Source organism: Buceros rhinoceros, unplaced genomic scaffold (assembly GCF_000710305.1).
Source record: "Buceros rhinoceros silvestris isolate BGI_N320 unplaced genomic scaffold, ASM71030v1 scaffold33853, whole genome shotgun sequence".
Classification (NCBI taxonomy): domain Eukaryota; kingdom Metazoa; phylum Chordata; class Aves; order Bucerotiformes; family Bucerotidae; genus Buceros; species Buceros rhinoceros.
The window spans coordinates 97,276-114,405 of NW_010406118.1; the positions used below are offsets into that span (position 1 = coordinate 97,276).

At 39.2% G+C, this 17,130-nt stretch overlaps 1 protein-coding gene across 1 annotated transcript in view; it reads right to left on the reverse strand.

Annotated features, from left to right (window-relative positions):
* The window catches only part of RALGAPA1 (Ral GTPase activating protein, alpha subunit 1 (catalytic)), a gene marked incomplete at its 5' end in the record, with an annotated part of 110,905 nt that extends 94,160 nt beyond the window's left edge, over window positions 1-16,745 (reverse strand). Inside the window, 9 exons of the mRNA XM_010133963.1 lie at window positions 2,195-2,436; window positions 2,858-3,066; window positions 8,190-8,328; window positions 11,127-11,242; window positions 12,870-13,047; window positions 13,825-13,868; window positions 14,515-14,572; window positions 16,075-16,124; window positions 16,635-16,745. Of these exons, the coding sequence (XP_010132265.1) occupies window positions 2,195-2,436; window positions 2,858-3,066; window positions 8,190-8,328; window positions 11,127-11,242; window positions 12,870-13,047; window positions 13,825-13,868; window positions 14,515-14,572; window positions 16,075-16,124; window positions 16,635-16,745 (1,147 nt within the window). The remainder of the gene's footprint in view (window positions 1-2,194; window positions 2,437-2,857; window positions 3,067-8,189; window positions 8,329-11,126; window positions 11,243-12,869; window positions 13,048-13,824; window positions 13,869-14,514; window positions 14,573-16,074; window positions 16,125-16,634) is intronic.
* Window positions 16,746-17,130: the final 385 nt, after the last annotated feature.

Below are 17,130 nucleotides of genomic sequence, written 5' to 3' on the forward strand. Positions count from 1 at the left end.
AAAAAAAAAAAAAAGGGTTAAAGTACTTGAAATCAAATTGGGCTCTATAATGTACAGGTTCTACGGGATAAGGGAGAAAAAAACCAGGCACTGTAGGATCTTAGTAAAATATTCCTAAACCTAAATGTTTGCTCACTTTCTTCATCTGTAAACTGAAAAGATGAAAAAAAATGTTTTAACAAGAAAACTTGTCAAGAAAGTACTTTCAAAACAAGACAGATGTGAGAACCCACACAGGCGTACAAAGTCCACACCCAGACTGCTGAAATGAAGACCCAAACACCCATCAAAAGTATGGAAAATAAATGAGCATAAGTTTCTATTATAACACATTCCATTCAGAGGATTTGGAAGAGTGGAGTTAAATAATTCTAAATGACTAGGGAAGAGTCAAGAGATACACATTACTGGCAGGCAGGTATGTTAGTTTTAGCTAAATAACATTTTACAAAACAGTGTCCTTATAACCAACGACTCCCTGAAAAGACTTCGGAATGATTGTTTCAAGAAATGGGGCATTTCAGACAGTGTGATGGCTGGTCAGTGCCCTCTTCAGGAGGTTTTCTGCATCTGCTGCATCTCCAGTCACAGATCAGAAAACTTTTAACATTAGCCAGGTTTTAACTAACTACAAATACATTCACCAAAGACCATGACGCCCTAATTGCATTTAAAAATGATAAACTACATTAACACAGAGTTTTATGGAGTCCACGGTGGGAACACTGGACACTCACTGCCCATGTGCTACTCCATGGGTTAAGGAGTGTCCAGCTGACACAGGTACTATGTTCGCTCTCTGGAAATAGATGTGTCATACCAGTATGGCACTAAAAGGAATATTGCTGTGCATTGCAGTATTCAACTTGCATGTTCATCAGTCACGCACTGTTACATACCAAGTCTAACAGCCCATATATATTTGTTGTACTCTGGAGTACAACACATAAAACCTTTTTCTACAGGCTTTCTCCTGCCATTCAGTACAACTGAAGCTTCCGGATTGCAGTAACTTATTCCTAATGTTTCAGAAACGCTACAAATATCTGGCATATCAGAAATGAACTTACACTGAAAACTCCTGGCTAATCCATGACTTAAATGAGATCTCAGAACCACCATGAAATCCCCGTCATCTAAATAACTCACAGAGCACCATGTCCAAAGAACAAAGAAAATTGCCTTTGCTGTCCCTGTCACGGGGGGCAGTTGCTAAACAGAACATCACTAACAGAGTCTGCATTCAATGTCTCAGACTCTGTAAACCCTTGAGTGAGACCTGAATTCAGACAACTGTGTTACCTCCTTCAGTAACGTGACCAAGTCCCTCAACTCACTGGATGTGGATAAGCTTCTGTCACGTATTTGCCTCATGCAAAACTATGCATTTCATCCAAGTATACCAGAGTTTTAAAATGTCTGGTTTTCTGCTGTTTAAAGCAATTAAGTGCCATGCATTTCAACTGAAATTTAGTATTATTTTTCTTTACTATTTTTCAGAAAAATCTCTTCATCTTTTGATCTGCAGTGTGGGCCATGAAGAAAGTCTACCTTGTTCTGTTCTTCCACACGGACGCTGAAGTTACGTGTTTTCATCTTATAAATAGACTCCACATTCTGGCATATGTTCTCAGTTTAAATGAGTTTATTAGGTTCCAGTCGAAAAGCACTATTTTGAGTCTGCTCAGCTAACATTTCTGGTTGCAGTAAAGTCAGCAGCAGAAGCTGTTACATTCTGTAGCCATCTGTCCCACGCTTCTTATGAACATGGTCAAGGTGAGGCCATTCGATTGCTCCTAAAACAGCTCTTAAACAGCTGCAGACTCCCACAGGAGGCTTATTTTAATACGTTTGGTTGTGAGATCTAATAGCTATGGGGTTGATGTAAGAAAAGATCAAACACTCCTGTCTATAGGGAGCAGGAAAGTCCAAGTTAAACGTTGTCGAACTGGTTGTTAAAGAAATGAAATTAGAAAAATCAGGAACTGGGGACATTCTACACAGAAAATATTTCAGAATTTCAACTTTGCAATTCTTAAACCTTAAAGGCAAGATGACAGAAAAAAACCTGTACATTTATACAATGTTCTACTTAGCAAATGGTCTTGAAAAAAAACCAATATAATAATCATGATTAATAATCATAATTTACAATATAGTAATTGTGATTCTTGCACTCTAAAAAGGGTTCTTTACCTGCCGAAAAATCTCAGTTAGAAAATTGACGTTGTTTCTTTTGGAAGAAAAGACTTTCCGGACAATTTCAATATCGGTTAAATGCTCTTCATCGATACTGCAGAGGCTGGAAGAACTTGGTTCTCTCTCGGTTAGAGTACTTGTATTAGAATGAGATTGTTCTGGCTCTGCATTTTTATCCTGCTTATCAGTACTGTCATTTTTGCTGTCCTCCCTTGAAGCCATGCTAGCAGCTGCTCTCTGTAACAAAAATGAAAGGATATTCCACAGCTCATCTTCAGTACAACAACTGAACAGTCAAATTTAAGTTACACAACAATGTACTTAAATTACAAAACAGTTACAAAGAATTCAGGAAAAAGAAAACCAAAACCAGTATTCAAAGCATTTCAAGGCTTCTTATGTTTATTTGATTAAAGACAAAAAAGCAGAATTTTTTTAAAAAAGCAGAATTAAAAAAAAAGCAGAATGTAAAAAAAAAGCAGAACTTAAAAAAAAGAAAGCAGCATAGTAAGTCCTCCTACAGTGAATTTATTAAAAATTTTGTTTAGAAATTCCTTTTCTTAATTCTTAATTAGTTATAATTATTGCAGGAGAGTGCACTGCCGCTAACAATTACGACAAAAACATGAAACCACTTTTTTTGTATATTCAGTTTTACCTGAATATTCTTTGGCACGTTTTCGCCTTCCATCCCAGGAATATGAGGTCCTGTGTGAGGTTTTGGCTCAAGCCAGAAAGACACCAACCATCTGATGACAATAACACGAGCCTTAATAAAAGGTTCCTTTGTGCAATACACTGCCTCATTGGTTTCAGCATCTTTCTTAACCATTACGTAGTGTGGCTTTGGTCTCATTTGTGGGATATCTGTAAGGAAACACAACATTTCAAAAACGTGTGCAGAGAGAAAGCTCCTTGTAACAAAGAAATCCTAAAGCCATAACCAAGACACCTTTCAGAGGTGCTGTTCTTTCATAGCAGTTGTTGCACAATAGACACGATAGAGAAAATTCCATGACTGGACTAAAAGATATCAAAAAGCTTTAATTTTCTCCTGAAAGAAGACAGTATTGTTGGTCCGCCAGACAGCAACTTGTTTCTGCTATGCAAAACCTTCACTTTTTTATCTGAAAGTGATTTCTATAGCCTTACACCCTTGCCTGTGTACTTCTTCTGAACAAGAAAACATACTGCTTTTAATTTCTTTGTTAAAGCTACACGCTATACTCAATATTGAAACTGCAGCAAACACTTCACACTCTCATTGAAAATTACTATTTTAAGGAGCAAAATAGCTGTTCACTAGGCTAGAATATGGCCTACACAAGAAAACTATTTTTGTATAGAATTGTTGAATGTTTTAATTTTTAAGAAGTGATTACAGTTGTTCAATTCACTAAGCAACAATTTATGTAACTCACACCATTTTGCAGCCTTTTAAGAGTCCTACACATCACTTATCCCCTACTACCAAACCCACTGGGAAATGCAGATGCAGTTCAGACACAAGGGATTACCACATTTTCTAGTGTATCCCTAGAAGTATCTCCACGTTGGTCTCAGCAACCCTCAGTAAACCAATACAATTAGCGATAAGGGTCATCAGTTCTTTACTGATACAGATCCCAACATCTAATCACGGCTACAATAGGAGAGCTTTAATGCCAAACTGTACTCTAATAGCAGCAACGATGAACGCAGCCTCTTCTGGCCCTGCAGTAAGTGAAAGAAGAATAGAACACAGAAATCCTGCTCCAAAGCCACAAGTTCCGCAGTATCATCTAACGCCACATCTGCACGAACCAGTTTTGCTGGACTTGACTCTCAGAGCAAAGGCACGTGCATCTTCTTATGACTTTGCTGAAAGACGATTCCATAGCAATAGCTTCTGTACTGGCTTGCAGGGAATGTAATGAGCGATGGCCAGCGGCATGGCAACTGGCAGAGACTGCGGTGATCTGGGGTCTATAACCTACAATTCCATTTTCTTCATCCCGTGACCTACATGACAGTTCAGAACTGGTTAGCTCTTCTGGTTCTTTACTGTGCTAGTGACAAAGATGCTGGCAGTGTCACAAGCATTCCTGAATCTGCTTCAGAAAGAGCTGACAGACCTTAGTAACTCAATGCAGATGGAATTGACATACACAGTAAAAATGTTACAAAGATTGGAGGGGGAGGGGAGGGCAGGACACTCCTGGATGGACAGTTTATAAATTGTGCATAATGCACATTTCTGCAGAGACAAATATCAACAGCTCAGTTCAATTTCAGCCATGTTTCAGCCAACTTAACATGGCAAAACGTCATTTCTCGGTTTCACAACCCCAGACAGGGTGTAACAGTGATCATCCATCTGAAGCAGCTAGGAAACTTTCAGGTGTGAATGGGTTTCTGTGGGAGGGGTGTGCCAACTCTCTTCCTGGTTCTAGAAGGGTAAGTATGAGATTTGCTCCCATACAAAACGTATGAAAATTCGTCTGAGCACTGATTACGACCTGTGCTGTCAGAACACACCCTACTGCTGGTGACTCAGTATCAAGATTTTCATCTGGTGACAGCACAGATCGAACAAACAAAAACTCCAAAAACCAACAAAGGAGGAGGCTTGGGAAGTGTTGGTCCTATCCAGATACGGAGAGTGACAGATAGGACAGAGATGGTATTTCAGCACTGCCTCAGCTCTGGTTGAGGTACACGAGTAAGAGACCTGTTCCGTGGTTTTACAGGCTGGATGGTAGTTCAAACATACTAATGGTGAGAGTCAAAGAAGATGCAAAACTGTCATTCTGAAAAAATACAAAGTTGTTCCCTGACTATATCTTCTTAAAGCAAGGTCAAGAGTTGTTTTAAGAGATCCAGCATAACTTCTGCCAGGCTACGGTATTATAATCTAGGAAGTACAAATCTGGATAGCAGCAAAGAAATAATCAGCTGTTACCACGGCAATTATCTTTAGACAACCATGTATTTATTCTTTTAGGGATTTGGAGTGACTACAGCCTACCTGCCAGACTGCTGTACAGGCTTCCTTGTCAACACTACAAATACACAACACAACACCCATTGAGGATATCCAAGCTAGTATATCTCAGTGTCATTTCAACAGCCACATATAGAAGTAGTGATAAACTCATCATGAGGCTGCTAAACTGAGGAATGTTTACTGAAGAGGCTTTAAAGTTACATCCACTATTTTTAATGAAAGCATTATTTTTTGACGAGAAAAAACTACATGACTTTTGCATAACATCCACCTAAGTAACAAATGCACAGAATACTTTTTTAAAAAGCTTACAGAGTTTATTTAGTACAACGGAAGCATGTGTAACAGCACAATCAGTGAGAAAAACTAAGGAAATAAGGAAGTGTCTGGTAGTGCAGTATTTAAAGCTGCAAAACTCAGTTCTTTCTGGTATCTATTAGCATTCAGCAAAGCATGAAGGCTGTGCAATACTGGTGGTATTTTCAGAAGGACAAGACAGTCACCAAACATGCAGCAAGCATGTCTTTACAGCACATTGGCTCCTTCTGCAGGGTCACGATATCCTCTCAGAACATTCTCTCTCTCTATTCCCCCACAACTCTCATGTGCTGCAGCTACTTCTCAAATACATCCTCCTTCAGTCATTTCTTGTATTTTCTGTCCATCCTGGAAGTAGGTGTCAAGGCTCCAGAGGACACTGATATAAAACAAAGGCAAACCAGCTTAATAGATTGACTCAAACAGCACAAGAGGAAACATACCCTTCCCCAACTTTCCATTTTTCCTTTCTGTTTTGTCTTGGGCTTTCCCCACCCCCTGCCCTTCCCGCTCCGGGAACTTGACACGAGCTGGTGCCAAAAAGGGCCAGAAGCTATAGGTGATGGAAGACATACACAGGGTAGAAAATGAAATGGCTCACAAAACAGTTATAATAGTGGGCACTTGTCGTCTTGACCATGCTTATTTTTTAAGCCAATAAAGGGTTCAGCTGTCGGACAGCCCACTTTGTTTCCTTGTAAATGAAGAAGCTCAGCTAAGTGGCTTGGAACTGACACAGAAAGGCACATTACAGTGATGGAAGAAACGATGCCCCTGGAATCTCACTGCTCAATCTGCAGTTCTTACTAAACAGTTTCGAGAGACTTACAGAATCTAAACAGATGTTAAATGACATTCAAAACAAAACAAAAAAACCCCAATCTCATAGGCTTTTCTAAGCCTATAATACTCAAGCCAGAACTTGGAGGAGGTACAATACCAGCTTCTTGTAACTGCAATGCTCAGTGCTTGTTACTGCAACCAGTGCACTCATCTGAAAATCTGCCTTAACAAAAAGAAGGAAGAAAAAAAATCTCAGTCCCATATACTATCTCAAATAAAGCCCTGTATCAGTGCTTGCTTACTGGTTTGATTTGTACCTCATGACTTCTCCTAAATTAAACATTACACCAGTAGCCTAAGCACTGGTTTCAGTAGCATGCTCAGTGCCCAAGTTTGCCCTGTTTTCTGCCTAAATGCAGTCAATTTTCTTCAGAACTGACACAGGACTGATTTCAAATAGGGTGGAAAGATGCATGCCAAAAAAGAACTTCTTGGAGGAGAAAAGGCTATTCTACTTACCAGTGCTTCTGCTGCTTTCATTAATGTATTCTCTCTCATCACTGTTGCTGACTTTGCAAAGTTTTAGGCACTGACAGTAGTTTTGGAGATCTGTGCCCATTTCTTCTCCTTGTTCACCATTGTCCTCTTCTTTACTAAGGCCTTGGAAATTTCTTGTTTATGGTTCACAGAAAAAGAGGGGACTACAGTAACAATTCTATGGAAGAATTTAATCAAAGATCTTCATGGAAAGAGAAAATAACGTTTCCACATTTCTTGTTCGAGGACATCAAGCAGCAGTAGGTTTGTTTTCTCAGTGTTGCTAACCATCCCTCTTGTAGCTATTCTATCACTGAACCTCTTCGGTATCTTCACACAACTCTTGTTCTGCTGTTGCTTATGACTGCATTTACACTGTTTCTTCTCCCCTAGATGAGAAGGTCCATTCTGTCTTTCCCAGAAAAATATGGTTTTGAAACATCCGTCTCTGAAGAAAGTGACATCCAAATACATGTACATGGACTGGCAGAAACTCAGACCTTTTCAAGGAACTTCCCCAACAGCTTGATTTCAGAATATAGAATTGTGTCTGGAGATCACTACTAATCCTTGTGAGATGATGCTGCGTCGACAGGTAAGAGGAGCAGTGAGGTGTCCGTATTATTCAAGCAGTGAAAAGCAGCTTAAAGCCTGTATACATGGTACTACTTTGCAAACCAGGGTCTTGAACGCTCTTGGCTTACAACCAACATGTGCATGGGTGCGTGAGGACCTGAGCTACCAAAATCAAGATCTGCAAACAACATTCTAGTTTAGACCAGGCTAAAAACCTCTGAGCAAAACTCTAGTTAGGTTGCTCAGCAAACACCTGAGATTCCACTCTATACAGAAAGCTACATTCCAGCACCATCAGCTTTGAAGGTTGTGTTAGACCCCAGCTTCTCTTCTCACTGTAAGCTTTTGACAAAATACAGCTACCACAACAACATAACTAACATTGCCCTGTCTGAACTAGGAGCAAGCACCGTATGATCTGAACACTATGACTCTGTACAGATAAAGCCAACACTCCAAAGAACAGCACACTAACACCTTTTATCTAAGCAGCAGTAGTTTCGCGGCAGAGCACAACTTAAATCAACAACAGAAGTGACATTACAGAACTGTTTTACAAGAACATTTCATTTACCTGAATCAGGTTAATACAGCAAGACTGACTCTAAAGAAAGGTGCCTTCACGAACAGAGAACTGAAAACCATGAACAGGAACCATAACTTGTTATTTCATAAGAAATGCTTTTGGAGAATGTTCTTTATGGGTAACATGACTGAAGCAAAAAAAATTGCTTTCCTATACTCCCATTAAAGAAAATGCAATGATTTTATCAGCTGTGCTAACACTTACCAAGTATAGGGTTATACAAGCTGGTCTCCTTACAGATGTTGGGGAAAATAGAAGGTAAGTAGTATTTCTTAAAATTTGAGAATAAAAACGAAAATCCCTTTTCCTGGTTTTCCTTGTTCTTCCATTCTAAACTCTTAACCTTAAAAAAAACAAGTTGGATAAAGTAAACATCTGGAAGTAGAAGAGAAATATGACTGATGAAATGTCTTCTTTTTAAGCTATTTCTTTGGACAAAATCATACACATTTTAATAAACACTTTTAGAAAGATGGAGCAGAAACTAGCTAGGAAACGTCAGTGAAACAGAGACTGTTATCTTACAAAATGTTTCTTCAGAGAATGAACTTGGAACACATCAAATACTAAACCCAACAAATACATCTGCTTTTATGGACATCTTGCCAAGTCAGGGAATAAACCGAAAGTGATTGTTTTTAATAAAACTTTTTGTATTTCAAAATGTTTTAAGAAAAGGACAATTACCCGTGCTACTCTGAACGTTTGTTTGACAATTTCTTTCAATCCAATTCAACTAAGAAGCATCCATTTATTCATTACAATAGGTACTTGGCTTGATTTGTGTGGCTGACAATATGAAACAATCTAATCTGTCAACCACAGGCAGCAGAAGATACAACTTTGAAGTTGAATTATACAAATCTGCTTTCATAGATCATGAGGGCTAAGCCTTCCCCACTACAAAATGTTTTCCTACTGAAAAGTATGAAAAGCTCTCCCTCACAATAAACCCAACACGCAGTTTCCATCTTTATCTTGGAGAATGCATCTGCCTGCAGAGCTGGGTAATCTGCCAAGTCTACCACAAATAAAATAAATGGAAGCTTTTCCTTTTTTTTTTTATTTTTCTTCAAACACCCCCCAACACCCTTCCCCCCCCATTCTATTGCTTAAAGCCCACAATTCTATTATGATCTATTTTCAGGGCAATGGGCCTTTAGACTGGAATATATATATATACATATGTGTGTGTGTAAATATACACAGACACACACATATATAACTCCCTCAATATAATTCAATAGAACTGTTGTCTAATATGTAGATATTAGTGACACAAAAATCCTTTAGCAGAGCTTAGCATCAATTCAGCTTGAAACTATCAGATCCTCTAAAGAGACTTCAGCAAAAGACTAGTATTCACAGAGTGAACAACTTCTATGACATCTGTCTCAATTGCTTATCTAAATTCAAATATAATACTACCAATTCATTACAGAAAGGGCGGTTGTCTTCAAGAATGTATAGGGTACTCAGAGTGAACAGTTTTCATTAAGGTTACCCAACAAATCACAAATATGATGACATCTATTCAAACTGGGAGATGCTGGAAGCAACAAAATGAGGTTGCAAATTACTCCAGCACTGCAAGTTCACGGTGTAAGATACAGAAAGGGAAGCCATGAAATATTTCAGTTTAATGCTGCCCGTAGTTTTGCACTTCCATCTTCAGATACCCAACTGGGTTCTACTGGACAAGTCGATCCAGAAGGCAGTACCCTGGAACACCTGCAGCACGTTGGGCATTCAAGCAGTTTGCTGGGCATACAACAGCAGAGCAGGCTCAGAAGCAGCATGTGCTAACTGGCCAGCAATTCTATTATGTAAAATACAATAGCTAGTTTCCCATCCACAGTTTTGGATGGGAGCTCGTCATGCCCTGTGCTAGGCCTCTCAAGTGCTAGCTTAGATCACGGAAGTATCAAAGTACGAAGGGAACGACACAGCTTGTGCCCAAGTTGCACACTGTGGATTAGGCACTTGTTTAAGTCTTCATTCTCTGTGCACAGTTTAGCTCTATAATCTGCCTTTTAGGTAGCTTGGGATCTGCAGGATCTTACTACCAGGGGCTCACATCACAATGCCACTAAGGGAGTGTAATCACAGCAGTGCAGCTGCTTTCAAGCAGAATCTCAGTCATAAGCTTTGCAGATCTGAAGTATTCCGAATATGTACTGTTTGCCATTGTTCTCTTTTGAAGAGGTTCACTGGCTCAGCTGTAGCAGTAATCCCACGTTTTCTCTGTGCAGTGTTCTCTTATTACACCTGAGCCTACAGGTCTCCTAAAGCTGAAGTCCCAGAAACTGTATTTAAGATAACAACACGAGTCATGGCATCATCCCTGCAAGATCTGGACAGTAAATATCTTGTTGCTCAGGAGAAAAAAAAAAAAACCCACAACACCAAACCCCCCAAAACCTCACAATCTCTTGCTAGTAAGCCATCACCACTGTGTTATGCTCTGAACACCTCGGGGCATTTCTATGAACCTGGGCTACCCAGTAGCTCAGTGTTTCCATTAAAGAATGGGAAAGTTCTAACAGCAGCATTTCCAGAAGTATAGCTGGAGGGAAAATATGACCCTAAGCACAGAGACTTACAGCCTTACAAACCACTGAGTCTGAAATCCTATTTCCGTCTGGTTTTATCAGCCAGCCCCAAGTATAAACCTAGAGAAAAGGCCAGCAAAAGTTTGCAACTTGTTAAAAGCCCATTATTACAAAAATCCACTGCTTTCAGTTAGAAGTTTCCCCTTAGTCTGAAAAGCAAAGTCCCTGTCCACCACCAAACTCACATGGTAAGAGTGAGTCCAATTGATCCTTTCACTGCTTGAAGGCAACAGGGTTGGAAGGGGGAGATGAAAAAGGGAAGGGTGACTGACAAGTCTTGGTTTTGATCCATGCTCCAGTCTGATGCAAGACTCTGTGGCAACAGGCCTATGACTTCACACAGAAAAGTAGTGAAGGTTTTCTAGGAAAATTTGCTTTTTACAAAGGACACTTGTGGGAGGGGCGAGGGGGAAGAATATTTAAAACATTTTTATATACATTTGCAGTGATACTAGTAAACACCTTCTCATAATGGACAACGAGGTGTTAGTGTTTCCATATTTGTTTGCCTGAAAACTAAAGAACATACCTGAATTACTATGTATTTCAAAAGTGCTTCTAAGAAATAACTGGTTAAATCTTCTTGTCCTTTATCTCCTGATTGTGGAGGAACAAGTGGAGTGATTTCCTCTATAGTCACTTGAGCTAAGTAAAAAAAAAAAGGAAAATAAGTATGTCTAACATTTAAACCATTTCTTCCTACGTATAAATGTTACAAAAATAGAAATGTTCTGGGGTAAGCGGAGACAGTTATGGGCAAAACAAGCCACCCACGGATTAATGAAAATTGGGAAATTTTGGCTAATATACCACCACAGAACTGATTTCCTATGTAGACAAAACCACAGCAGATAATAACTAAGTTGTTCTTGTGCATCTGGGGAATCTACCTGCCAAGAACCAATTTTTCCAAAAGGCGTAATCCATTTCATTTGGAATTTATGCAAACAACAGCGTAACATGTGTCGCACAAATGCCAAATCTTTATTTAGCAGCTGCTCAGTTACATTTATGTTCTCTTTCTCTAGCTCTATCCCTCCTTTACCTCTAACACTGAAGCTACTCCAGTTTCTTGCATTCATTCCTGTAGTTAGATGTTCGCATTTCACTCTTTGCACTCTGCATTTCTATGCTGCCTACATTCCCTTTAGATTTGCTCCTCCTTTCCTGTTGTAGAGATATAACAACACAGGGCTTAAAGTATGTAGCAAACTTTTATCTGCAGAACTATCCTGCCACAAAATTCATCTCCTAAGCTTCAGTAAATTAGTTACCAGTCAAGGAGACACTGTTTGCTTCTACCAGCGATGCCTGTGTCAGCTCTAAAATGCTGGGTGGAGGTGGAAAAATGGCAACAGTACTTAACATTGAGAGGAAAAAGTGGTCAGCTTCTTATTCAGATTTATGTGAATGCACAGTTTGCACCTATGACCCCATCCAACTACAATTCATTAATAAATGAGCCTAAAATCCTACTAACTGAGTTATGAGGCAAGAGGCTCCCCAAGGCAACCAGTATTTGCTTCTTGTGGCAGGAGTGAACAAAGAAAAAACTGTTGTAAAAATCATCCTAAGAGAAAAATCACCCTCATCTGTTTAATTAAAGGCATGATGATGTCCTTCACATTAAAAAAAAAAAAAAGATACAGTATAAAAAGCTCATCTTAGAACATTCAAGCTTCTCCACTGATGCAGACCTTTCTGACCTCAGGTTTTGCAATGCACAAGGTCCAATTCTTTCGAAAGGTTCTGAGCCACAAGAATACCACAGCTTTAACTGCCTGGTAATACACAGACACAACAAGAAGAGCAACTATCTGGCTTTATGCATGGCCCTAACAACCACTCATTCTCTGGAAGGCCACACCAGAAACTGCTTTGCACAGCTTGAAACCTAGAGGATGGCCAAAGCCAGGGTGAACACTGCTCAGCAGCAGAATCTGCCTGTGCGAGTTCGCAGCAGATGCAGCATCTGCTTGTAACTCAAAGGAAGAATCACATAAAATCAGTCAGTTTATTTTCACCCGCTATGTCTTAAGCTTCTATAGCTATATTTTAAACAAAACACCACCACCACTAAACAGAAAACAGCCCACCCTGAAGGGAAAGTTATTACTGGAAGAAGAGCTGGTAAACTGCCAAGAAACTCATTAACAGCTCCATAATTTCCCTGGGTACATATGTATGTTAGCTCTTTGTTACTTCAACTTGCCTCTTCTGTGCTGAGAATTGAATTATGTAGAGAATTGAGTAACATTACCAAATTACTTACTTTCTTGAACATTAAGTGGAGGGTTAATGAGATTATCTAGTGTTCGGGGGCCATATTCAGACTGTGGTGATGAAAATCCAGGAATCAAGCAAGAAAACATCCATAATTGTTCTCTACTACAGTTATTTTGAAGTGCTTGCAGCCACAAAAGAAAGAGACGCACGCCCTCTCGCCGGATCTTAAAGGAAAAAAATGGAACAAGTTAGCTTGTCCAAGAACATACAAAAGCATTTCCATTTGTCCTGGAGGGAGAAGAACGGGAGTGGTAGAAAAGATGAGAAGAGGCAAACAGTCCAACCACCAGCAATGACAGCAAAGTGAGCACATCTGTTGCTCCTGCTTAAATGCAAGGACAACCCTTGCACGTTCACTGCTGCTTGTCTCACAGAACCTCTTTCACAGGGTTTTCTCTAACAGAAGAGGAAGAAAACCAGTATGTGTCTGGTCACTTGCTTGATTACAGCACTGCAAGATGCCACGTGAGTTTTTCAGAATATACAAAGACCATCATAAAATTTGTAAATGCATTTGTGAAATGTAATAACAGAACGAGCTTTTTGCAGCAGCAGAACCTGTTCTACCCTCTTTCAGTACTTCTTCAAATCAAAGGTGATGCAGTTCTAGAGCAGTGTCCTCCAGGCTCTCACTGGGGAATTCCAGCACCAGCCAGGCCTGTAGGTGGTTTAAAGAGGAGTGGCACGGTGGTTGCTGCAGTATCAGAACTACCTGGGTGGCTTCTGACCCACGGTCAACCATTACTATGCTACCCAACAACAGGTCTCTTTGGCGTAGATAGTTCTGAGGTAAAGCTGGTGATTTCAAGCCGTTCTTTCATGACGCGCAAGTCATGATCTGGTTCTCATTCCTGTGCTTTTACCATAAAAGTTCACCCTTATGTTCTTATTTGTATTTTTAAGTATTTTAGACAAAAGTAGTACGTAATTTTTTCCAATACCTTTAATGAATTTCCAGTGTGAAGAAGCTTCTTTAAAATCAACCCTAAAAAGAAGGGGAAAAAATATGTATCTGTTCGTTCTTTGTTAAGTAAGATGTCAGAGTTCTCGGTCAGACTTGATAGTAACTTTTAAACAAGTCCTTGGCAATCTCCAATTAATCTTGGTGAACTTGATATCCTCAGGCAACTCTCAATGCCAGAAGGAAAAACGAAAGATCACCTTTCATAGCTTCTTATAACCCGTAACATCTTTCCCCAAGGACTTTTTGGGTTGTGTACATTAAAAATGAATGATTCTCAAGTCATTAGTGTGCATAATACCAGCACTCCCCACTTACAAATACAGACCTCACCCCAATTTTGAAATTTATTAGTAAAAATTTGGGAAAAAATAATTACAAAGATAATTACAAAGCAATTTTCCATTGGCCCTTGCTCTTTCTCAGCCACTTTTCTATTTCCAGATTCCCAGATTTAATTCTATTTAGAAGAGCATCCATTACATTGGTGGGGTTGTTTTGTTTGTTTTAATGTTTTTTTTTTCCTTCCCCTAGCTTGCAAAAGCCTCAAGACCATCATTCCTGTTACGTCATTTAAAGGTTAAGGAAACAAGTAGCACAAAGTACTACTAGCTACTAATAAAAAAAAAAATAAAATTTAAAAAGACAGATAGAAAGACAATCAACTTACCAATACTATGAAACTGCCATCTCTGATGAATCCTTTCCGGAAGGAGTTGCAAAATTTTCTACAAAAAACAGAACCCAAGGATCTCTGTTGCAGCTACCACTCTCAGAAGCCCAAAGAGCACTTTTACAAAGCATCAGAAGCTGAAGGGTTAACTTAGAAAATGCTTTCCTTGGAAGCATTACTGTCCTTTCAGGATAATCCCATTCCTAAAACTAAGGAGTCCAAAGGCTCTGACAGACTGTCTGGCAAGTCCTGCCTTGGAGACTTCAGATTTATGTGAAGTTTATGCGGCTCCACTGCCTCTACGCTGGATATTGCTCACCACAGAGGGACTGGAATGGGATGAGTATCTGTCTTAGTTGTTCTGGTTCACAACAGGTTGTATTAGGTCATTCCACCTCTATAGTGGCTTAGGGTAGGATGCTCATCTGCCACCTTGCTTCTGTGGCACAAGCAAACATTTGATCAGCCTTCTCAGCAGAGGGGCAATGAGCTACAGTAAAACAATGAGGAAAAGACCTGGGGCAATAATGGTCTAACACCACTCCAGCCGGACTGGCGGTGGTCATCTTCAGAGGGTAAGAAACAGAGCACAGAGTGACAGAGGCAATTAGAAATCTGTTACGTACCTCCTCAACATTTACACTAGAGGCATTAGCAACTTGTAAATAACCCAAATGAATCCTGGCTGTGGCCCTCCAGCAGCCTGTGGAACTGACTCCAAAGCACAAGTCACCTAATATGCCTTTTTGTAGGAACCAGTGAACAAATGCACCATAGCTCTCTTCAGACTCACTCCCCGTTAACAGTTAACTCTACTGTTTTGAGCACCAATGTACTTACTAAAATAAAATCTTGAATTTGTATTCAACCATGTGATAAGCATTCACCAGCTTTCAGTTGTACACATTCCTAAAAACCACAACCCTCGTTCTGTTCTTAGAAGCCTCCGTCAAAAAGGAAAGACAAAAAATTGACATTCTAAGCTATTTCTAAATTATATTCTTTGCTCGGAAATGTTCCAATTTCATTAAATTAGTTTCTAATTCATCTTAATTAAGTCAAGATAAGCTTTTGGAAAAGATATTGTGAAATGGTATTTTCAAATAATAACTCTTTTAAAAAATAATATTTATATATAAAACAAAAAATTATGAAAAATACCAAAATTACAAAAAATAATTCTGCAGGAGTACTCTCTTACCAAAAAAAAATTAAGAGATAATATGCAATTAAAAGCTGAAAAGGATCATGACTAATCAAAGATCACCTTTATAAGAATTTCAAAGTGCATAATACAGCGGAAACAGGGAGGAGAAACACCACCACCAAAAAGTAATGAACTATCTGCAGATGCAGAAGACATCTTTGTGCAGTTAAGACATCTTACTGCATTTTTTCTTCTCACACAAAGCACCTATATTCAGTCTCAGGCAAAAGGAAAAAGGAATGCAGTTAAACATGAAGCTTATTTCCAGACAACTGTAGAATAGCTGCACTGCTATTATTTAACAAGACTTAATTCCAAAAACTCATACAGGAATACTCCAGTTATCTTACCTCAAAAATAAAAAGAATAGAATCTAATTCTTCTCTCTGAGATTTGTGACCTAGAGGCAATTAAAAATAAACAGAAGATACACTTTCATTATCCCAACAAAACGTAAAGGACACTGACAAAGATCCTCACACGTGTAAAATAAAACCATGCATTTCTACAACCGTAATTTGCATTCTCTCCAAGTAAAAAAATTGTATTTCACAGTTATGGTTTATAACAGCTACAGTTTGTGGAACTTTCTATTATGGCATCAGTGGCTGACAGAGATTAAGTTACACAATATCTTGTTAAACAAAACTTGGAATAACTCTGCAGAACACAAGAAACGTAACACCTTAAGAATCCTCACTTTGCGAAAGGGCAAAACCAGTCAGAGAAGAAAGGGTCCCTGCTCACCTCCACCACATGCCCCTCTAACTGCTCTGCCTTTGTTCGCCGAGTCAGTGCACAGCTCATGTTGCCATTTGTGACCACAGACACTTTATTTATAACATCCTGCTTTATTTTATAAAAAACACAAGAGCACCAAGACAAAAAGCGTTCTGTCTGCAACACTTACCTTTCTGTTTAAGGCCTACTTCGATAGTCACAAAGTTTTCAAAGAACACATAATATATATGTGAGAAATGCAGGTCGAAAAACTGTTTGAGATCAATCGAGTCTGCGTTCTCTGAAAAACAGAACGGAACACTGGTTTTATTTCTTTCAAATATAGAGTCAACCACCACACACCATTAGCCACTAGTAAGAACTCAAGATATTTAGAGAAAAAATTATTATTGGTAAAGAAGCTCTTGAGGTTTTTTGTTCTTTTGAGCTGAAGCAAATGAAATTCAACATGCCCAGTGAATTTTTAAAGAGGAAGCAGTGTCATTTGCACGCTCATTGTTTGCCTGACAGTACCGCCTGCAAACCCCAGCCCTGAACCAGAATTCCATCAGGACCAGCACTGTACAAATGAATGTTGTTTTAATTGTTAATTTAATAGAAATAAAGCTAATGATTCTGCCTAAACTCTGCAACAGAAAGACCACCGCTGTCCCCAACTGTCATTA